Genomic DNA, 8,951 nt, shown 5'->3' on the forward strand with positions numbered 1-8,951 from the left:
GGTTCACATACCTTTCCCATCGGCACTGTGATTGTTTACATGGTGTGGTCAATAAAAACAATTGTTTTTGTGTGGTATTAATTTAAGCAGACTGATTGTCTGTTGTGACTTCGATGAAGATCAGATCACATTTTGAGACCAATTTGTGCAGAAATCCATATAATTCTAGAGAGTTCACATGTTTTTTATTGCTACTGTATTTCCCTTTAGACAATACCAGTTTCTGGTCAGTGATGTCTGTATCACACACCTGAAACAAGCATGCAACAAATTTGGCAGACTTCAGTCAGAAACATCTGATTTGCATGCTTATTCAAGGTCTATGGCTTAAAGTATTAGGGACCTTTTCTTTTAAAGAGGAACTCCAGTGAAAATGTAAAAAAAAAAAAAAAGCGCTTCATTTTTACAATAATTATGTATAAATTATTTAGTCAGCGTTTGCCCATTGTAAAAGCTTTCTTCTCCCCGATTTACATTCTGGCATGACATGGTGACATTTTTACAGCTGGCAGGTGATGTCACTGGAAGTACCTGCTGCTTGCTTTTTTGGCAGTTGGAAACAGCCGTAAACAGCCATTTCCCACAATGCAATGAGGGTCACAGACCAGAAACTGCCAGGACCATGGTCCTGGCAGTTTCCTGTGGAAGGGGTTTCACCACAATATCAGCCATACAGCGCCCCCTGATGATCCGTTTGAGAAAAGGAAAAGATTTCTCATGGGAAAGGGGGTTTCAGCTACTGATTGGGTTGAAGTTCAATTCTTGGTTACAGTTTCTCTTTAAGAAACGTGATCGCCACTACAATTGGGCTAGTATCTGTGGGGTGTATGGTGAGATTGCAGCATTTCCAGTCTGCACTATGAAAACAATGAGGGGGGAAATTGTTGAATCGCTGGGAACATTGCATATCGTTGCACCTGCCATGCGATTTACCTGCAATCAGCTCAGAAAACGTGGTAAGACAATTGCATTCTGGAGGAAACTGCAATTAGATCCACTAATGGAAATGGTCAGAGCAGTTTCCATCAATTTTACCTGCGCTTAGCATTTTGCAATCCAAAAAGAGATCGGAATTGGATCATAAAAACTATGGTAGTGGAAATGGGCCCTAACAGGCAGTGAATCAGCAGGACAGCCAGGCAATGGGCTTTGTTTAAAAAAAGGAATGAAATATGTCAGCCTCCATGTCTCACCTCTGGATCCCTTTAAAAAAGGGAAATAAATATATCTACCTCATTTCAGGTTCCCTTTAAAGGACGACTGAAGAAAGAGGGATATGGAAGCTGCCATATTGATACCAGTTACCTGGCTATCCTGCTGATCCTCTGCCTCTAATACATTTAGCCATAGACACTGAACAAGCATGCAGCAGATCAGGTGTTTCTGATATTGTCAGATCTGACCAGATTAGCTGCATGCTTGTTTCTGGTGTTATTCAGACACGACTGTAGTGAAATGGATCAGCAGGTCTGCCTGGGAACTGGTATTGTTGAAAAGGAAATACATATGGCAGCCTCCATATACCTCTCACTTCAGCTGTCCTTTAAGTTGAATAGTACAGTAGGGAGGGGCTAAAGTGAACCAGAGGTGAAAATAAACTGATAAGATAGACAGTTGCATGCAATACTCATTTTATTGTTTTACAAAGCAGATTGAATGTTTTGTTGTCTCTGCTCAGTGGCAGCCTATTAAGTGTCTCTAAATGAAAATACATGAACTATTGACCTTTTCTATCTCTATCTGCTCTCAGAAGTTGTGTTCTGCCAGGAAACCTTTTATGGCTGTAATTTGCTTATCAGTGATTTTTACTGTATTCCCGAAAAGGTACCAACAAGACCAAAGCTGTCACTTCCATGCCTAGAAATTAACTCTTTCAGGCAGCAAAATAAAACAAGTAGAAAAGACTGGTTATTAAATAGGTTTTGCATTAAACATACAGGTTTATCCCATCATGTCACCTTAAGTGCACTTTAAAGATAAGGAATATACACATAGGCAGCATATTAGTGCTAGGCACATTTAGGTGGAAGTCGAGGTTAGGCATAGGTTACGGTTAGGGGAGCATTGCCTTCAAAACCTTGTAGCCCGAGTCCCAGCACCTATCTCTGCTGCTAAGACTCAGCAGGGCATTTAGGTTTTAAGCCTGATCCAGCCATCTTTCCATACAACAAAAGCAGCGTGCAGGGGTTCTGTGAAGTTGGCAGTGAAAGTGTAGAGCAGCCCGATGGGGTTCCCCAACTGGTAGAAGGAGAGACAGCCTCTTTCATAGTTCAGGTAAACACCTATTCTCTGAACAGGTGAACTGGGTAGGATCTTGGTTGCCTGTGAATTATGATATGCAAGATAACCTACCTCTGCCCTGTTCAAGCACCAGGACTTTTTATTATTTCCAATCTTTGACTTCGTCCCATCACGAGCTATGGAATCATATGTTAAACCCACCATCCAGTAAGGGCAATTGCTGGTGTCCACTTCCCAGTAGTGCTGTCCTGTGGAGAAGGTGTTCTTAGTGAGCACTTGGCAGAAGGACACACAACGTCTGGAATTGGCTGGTCGACTTACAGGAACTGCTGTCCAGGAAGCAGACTTAAGATCTCCAGAGACAAGGACATTACTAGCAGCTGTGTCGCTATCCAGGCAGATATTAGTGTTCTCTGGAATACAAAATCCCTTTTTTAGGCTGGTCACAAATTGATATATTTCTACATGCATGCTTGCCATGATTAAACCCTCATCAAACTTTAATTTGGGATTATCCTTTTGATCAACCATTTTTGCTGTGATTTTGAGACTCTTAAGATCACTTAAATTCCTGCTGTCAGATTTCTTGTCTTGCAGGATGACCAGTGGGTCAGTAATTTTGCACAACTCCTCGATGTGACATACTTTCTTGGATAATAACTCTTTTTGCGACTCTAACTCTTGGATCAAAATAGAGATGTACGCTGTAATTAGGTCCTCCTGTTTGGAGATTGAACTGAAGACCTTGGTCTCCATTTCATCCAGCTGTCTCCTGGCATCGTTAAAAAGCTGACTGTATCTCTGCCTGAGGTCAGAGGCTTTTGTCTTCTCAGTTAATCGAAGATTCAACAGATGCTGGACTTTATCGTCAACTTTCCCAGATTCAGACGCCAGTGTCTCCAGAACCTTTTTCAAGTTCTCCTTCTTCTTGGCCATGGCCTCATCCAAACTCTCCACTTGGTGCGCTCGGTGAGATCCTATTGCGAAGCAGGACACACAAACACAGGTGGAGTCCTCGCAGCAGTGATATTCCAGAAGCTTCTTGTGAGTGGGCCAGCGCCTATCCTCCAGGGATTCAGTGGGTTCCACCAGGACATGATCTACTGCACGGTTGTGAAGGTTTAGGTGATGGTTGCACAAGGAAATCTCACACTGCAGACAAGTCTTAGTAGCCCGGATGGGAGGATGAGTGCAGTAAGTGCAGGAGACCCCAGATTCCTCAAGCTGTGACAGAGTCGCCTCAAACTGTTTAGCTATATTGCAAAGCTTCCTGCTTTTCTCCAGCAGAGGGCGATCCACGTACTCCTCTCCACACTCTGGACAGGAATAAGCTTGTGAAGAATTGCTCTGACTGTCCAGCACCATCCCAATGCAGGCTTGGCAGAAAGTGTGTCCACATCTCAGTGCCACTGGTTCTGTAAATATGTTCAGGCAGATGGAACAGCTCAGCTCCTCCAGCAGCACCGCACACGCCATAATGGCTTCACTCCTGTTCTTAGTTCTTTTAACCCTGTAATAGCACACATGCATCAGTAGCTTACTTGATGGTTGGAATGGATAATTATGTTTTTGTTTAGAAAGTTTTATAATGGAAGTTCTTTGAAGGTAACTATACACAGGCTAAGGGTTCAACCCACTAGCGGCTTTTTCTAAACGCTTGTGATTTGAAAAAGCTCTTGTAAATGCAATACCGTGGGGGATTTTTAGAAAACCACAGCGCTCAAGTGGGATCACATCCATAGCAATTACATTAGCAAGAGCTTTTCAAATCATAAAGCTCTCAGAAAAGAGCTCCTAGTGGGTTCCAGGCCCAAGTTTGTCGATTTTTTATCCCATTAACCTTTTTTTAGATGCTAACGAGGGACATAGTTTAGCATAAAACCCATTTTATCAAATGGCACCTTCTCTAGTTAAGGCCAGGTTCACAGTGGGACGTTCTTGTCCCAAGTCATAAAGTCACATAATGAAGTTTACTGCACTGCAATGTTAAAGTGAACCTTAAAGGACTTACAGGGGGAAAAAAAAAGTTAAGTACCTGCTTTAAATTTGATCCCATGGAGGATACCACCTGTGCCCTCCGTATAGTTCCACCAGGTCCCCGCTGTTTAAAATCGACCCCCCCGGACCGCACCAGACCCCACAGCCCAGGTCGGGCTCTAATGCCACGCGTAAAATGGCCACCGGAGCTGGTCGCAGCTGTGCAGTCCGCATAGACACGAGTGCAGCTGCGCAGCTCTAAGGCCTCCCCCCTCCAATCCACGCTACAGGCTGTCTCCTGTGCGTGGATCGGGGGTGGGGGCCTAGAGTTGCGCAGCCGCGGCCAGCTCCAGCGCCAATTTTACATGAGGCATGAGAGCCAGGCTGTGGTGAGCTGCCCGTGGTGGTGGGGGGTTATCCATTAAACCGCATGGACCCTGTGGAACTACACCGGGGAGTGGATGGCATCCTCCGTGGGATCAAATTTAAAGCAAGTACTTTTTTTTACCTTGTAAATCCTTTAATAATGCCATTATTAGTGTAAGAGTGGCAGCAGTTTCAATATTTCCCTTGAAGAATCAATAGGTGAATTTTGATTGGCTGTTGTAGTTTTCACCCACTTTCCTGAATATTAATCCCAGTCATCCATTGACCAACTGTGTCACGTTTGAGAACCCTGCCAATAACAGAATGGCTGAAATAAATCTAACAAATCGGATTGGCTGTTTGTGGCTCCACCCCTTTAGTGAATTTGGACCCCAGCCACCTATCAGGTAAGAGGCCTCTGCCATTAACAGTGTAAGAATGGTAGCAATGTAAATATTACCCTTAAAAATCAGTAGGCGAAATTTGATTGGCTTTTGGCTCCACCCACATTTCTGAATATTAATCCCAGTCACTCAGTGTGGCCCACTGTGTCAAGTCTGGGAACCCTGCCATTAACAGTGTAAGAATGGCTGCAGTTTATATTTTCCCCTAGAAAAAAAAAAAAAAAAATGTAGTTGGCTCCACCCCACATATCTAACCTTGGCATACAGTCACCAAGTTTGAGCTTTTGGTATCAATTTGTATATTCTCATTGAAATTTTAAAAAAATAAATCTGGGATTGGCCATTTGTGGCTCCATCCCCTTTCTGAATTTGAACCCCAGTCACCCAGTGACTAACAGTGCCAGGTTTGAAGCATCTGCTATTAACAGTGTAAGAATGACAAATGTAAGAATGACAAATGTAAGAATGACAAATGTAAATATTCCCTTTGAAAATCAACAGGTGAATTGTAATTGGCTGTTGTAGGCTCCACCCACTCCTGAATATTCAACCCATTCACCAAGTGACCAACTGTGCAAAGTTTGAGAACCCTGCCAGGAACAGTGTAAGAATCGCTGCAGTTTATATTTTCCTAGAGAACTTTATTTTTGGCTCCGGCCACTTTTTGTAACCTTGCCACACAGTCACTCAATGACCAAGTTTGTGAGCTTTCAGGTTCCTGGCATCAAAAATGTGTGAATGGAAGCAGTTTATCCACCAAGAAAGTCTGATTGGCTGTATGTGGCCCCGCCCCTTTAGTGAATTTGGATCCCAGGCACCCAATGGCCAACTGTAGCAAGTTTGAAACCTCTGCTATTGACAGTGTAAGAATGGCAGAAGTTTTAATATTCCCCTTGAAAATCAATAGGTGACTTGATTGGCTGTAGTAGGCTCCACCCACTTTCATGAATATTAATCCCAGTCCCCAGTGACCAAGTGTGCCAAATTAAAAACCCTGTGATTAACAGTCTAAGAATGGCTGCAGTTTACATTTTTCCATTTAAAATGAATGTCTGAAATTTCATTGGCTGTTTTATCCTCCGCCCACTTCTGGATTTGTAACCTCAGTTACCAAGTGACACACTGTGCCAAGTGTGGGGACTGGCTCAATTACTTTGAGAATGGCAGCCTTTTACACTTTTTCCATTCACTTTAATGGGTGGAATCTGATTTGCTGTTTGTAGCTCCGCCCAGGTGTGCAGGGGGGATGCGAGACCCCCAGAACATATCATCCCAGGTAGTAAGGGACCTGTGTACCAAGTTTCGTTCAAATCGGTCAAGGCGTGATCGCGACAGAGACAGAAGTGCTTGTTTAATTTAAAATGGTGGTATGTTGAACTCTGTACACTTAAAAAGATCTCTCTGTATCACAAAGAGCCACTTAATAAAATGTTTTGAAAACAAAAACAAAAAAAAAGTCATAGCAGTGTTAATTACTATTCCCCCTCCAGGCGGCCATGGAGTCAGTGGCAAAACTGCTGCGAGCTACTGTTGGTTGCCAAATTACGCTGTTTTTAATCGTAATTTGGGCTCGTCTTTTGGTGGTGCCTAAATTACCGGTACTGCCCAAACACCACTACAGCCGTAATTCCTATTATAAAACGAGATAATCACATGTAAAACTGATGCCAAAAACAGGACAACTTTGTGTGTGTTAACCAAGCCTAACAGGGCTGGCTCACACTGCAAAGAGTTTGAAGCACAAATAACTTGAAAAACTCTTGCTAAATGCAATGCTACCGGGGGGGCCTCAAATGAAAAACACACACACAGAATTACATGAGCAAGAGTGTAATGATCCGCTCAGCTGCCTGCGCAGGCAGGCAGCTTTTTGACCAATGTTCAGGTCTGCATTCTGCAGGTCTCTGGAGAGACCTTTTGTCAGTTTTGCTGCTGCTGAGGAATTTGCATACGTTTGTCATGCAGATTGCCTAGCCACATCCTTTGTAGGCTTGCTCTATCTATCTATACACCATGTGATTCCAAAGTGGCTGGTCATAAGGGTTTGTCCTGTGAAACACTCCTAGAGTGTCAGCCATGCTGATTGTTTGAAGATTAGCTTAGAGTAATTCCTGGGACTGCATTAAGCAGGTTCCCTAGTGCAGTTAGGATTGTATATCTGTTTGTCTGTTGCGATTGTCCTGTCCCAGTGGTGGTCGACAGGAAATCGTTGTGTGTCTGGGTGCTAACCGGAACAGCGGTTGTTACTGGTAGCCCCTTCTGATCTGCCTTGCTGTACTTGGATCGCACTCACCTTGCGCTAGTGCTGTGGATCCTTCTGGTCTGCAACTCTTTCTATACTTGGATCGCACTCGCTCTGGTGGAAAGAGCAGTGGATCGTATCTCTCACTTATTCCTGTTTTCGTGTATCTGTCTTGTCTGCTACGAACGCTTGCTGGAGGCTCGGTGAGGTAACCGTTAAGCAAGCGCTCGCGTCTTTTTCATGTTTGTCGGTGGTTAGTTAGGCGTGCTTGTCTGTTGTGCTTAACACGCGGAGACCGCGCAGAAACCGCATTCGCTGTTGCGAATGAGTGCGGTGTTCGCGTTTAGTTAGCGTTTATTATTTTCCTTATCTTCTCATTGTATGATTTGCTGTGCCTTTGCTACTCTTGTGCTCTCCCTTGCTGTAGCCTTGTGTCACCTCTGGCAATCGCCTCTCGCGATTGCGTTTCTACTTCATATCTGCTGTTGTGTATGCATCGTCGCGGGTTGGCGACTAGATTGGTGCACACACATACATTCCTCCTCTGTACTTGTTCTGTCTTGTGTCGCTGTTAGCAATCGCCATCTCTGGCAATTGCCTTCTCACCTGATCTTCATGGTTGTGTGTTCATCATCGCAGGGTGGCGACTAGATTGGTGGACACATACCCTCTGTCTCTTTGATCTCGCTCTTTCAGGGCTATCTTGCCCTGCGTTTCTTCCCTTCATACTATTCCTGTCTGGCGTCTGTGGCAGGGCAGAGGAGCTGTTCCTCTGCACCCCACAGCTCCACCTGCCGACAGGAATTTCCCTCTACAGGTGTGTTGCACCTTTTGCTGGGTTCCCTCAAATTATACGCGTGGAGGATTTCCGCCGTGTCAGCGCACGCCTTGTGCGCTGATCACGGAGAGAATTCCACAATCGTTACAAAGAGCTTTTAAAATCATAAGCGCTTGGAAAATACTTAATGGGACAGAAAGGCGCCTGCAGCATTTTTGTAAATCCCATTGCACTAGTCGAAACAGAACACCATGATAATGATAGACAGGCATGGCCAGATTTCAGGCAAGGACACAAAGGCTATGGCACCAGGAATGCATGGGGCGGGCTGTGAGAAGCAGGGTGGCAGTAGCAGTTAGCTTGATGAACATTCCTCCTGCTACACAGAGTTTGCACATAGTGGTGGGTGGCTGCACACAGCCAGATCTGGCACCTTGCCTCTCACCCAGAGTACATGTCAGGTGCAGAAGTGGATTCATTGCTCATTTCCTGTATTTAGCTCCCTATACTGGGGTGGATGACCCATGGCTACATATATGGGAGTGGCTTCCTATCCTGGGGGGGGGGGGGGGTAGGGGGAACACCTGTGCTACCTACCTATACTCTCGGAAGGGGTGGGGGGGGATGGGGGTCTTGGCTACATATACGGGTGTGGCCACCTGTAGAGGGGTGCATGGACCATAGGAGCAATACCCAATTAATCTAGCATGGAAATGTTGGAAGACACCTTTAACAAACACATTCACTAATACACATACAAAATAATGAAATTAGAAGCAAGATCTAAAAGGATTAAAACCAGATTTAATAGATGAATGTTCATTGCTCACAGAGAAATGTAAAATGCATATAGATCATAGAAACATCCATCATAACCTCTTCAAAAACAAAAATGTACATTAGCACTGCAGTTCTTACAGTTTCTAAGCAAAGCTGAACTTAT

General features: G+C 44.4%; 1 protein-coding gene across 1 annotated transcript; it reads right to left on the reverse strand.

Annotated features, from left to right (window-relative positions):
• Positions 1-2,130: 2,130 nt before the first annotated feature.
• LOC137525965 (E3 ubiquitin/ISG15 ligase TRIM25-like) lies at positions 2,131-3,717 on the reverse strand. The gene has a single exon (XM_068247175.1). The coding sequence runs from the start codon at positions 3,715-3,717 to the stop codon at positions 2,131-2,133; it is 1,587 nt and encodes a 528-aa protein (XP_068103276.1).
• Positions 3,718-8,951: the final 5,234 nt, after the last annotated feature.

The sequence above is a fragment of the Hyperolius riggenbachi genome, chromosome 7 (assembly GCF_040937935.1).
Source record: "Hyperolius riggenbachi isolate aHypRig1 chromosome 7, aHypRig1.pri, whole genome shotgun sequence".
In the NCBI taxonomy this organism is placed as follows: domain Eukaryota; kingdom Metazoa; phylum Chordata; class Amphibia; order Anura; family Hyperoliidae; genus Hyperolius; species Hyperolius riggenbachi.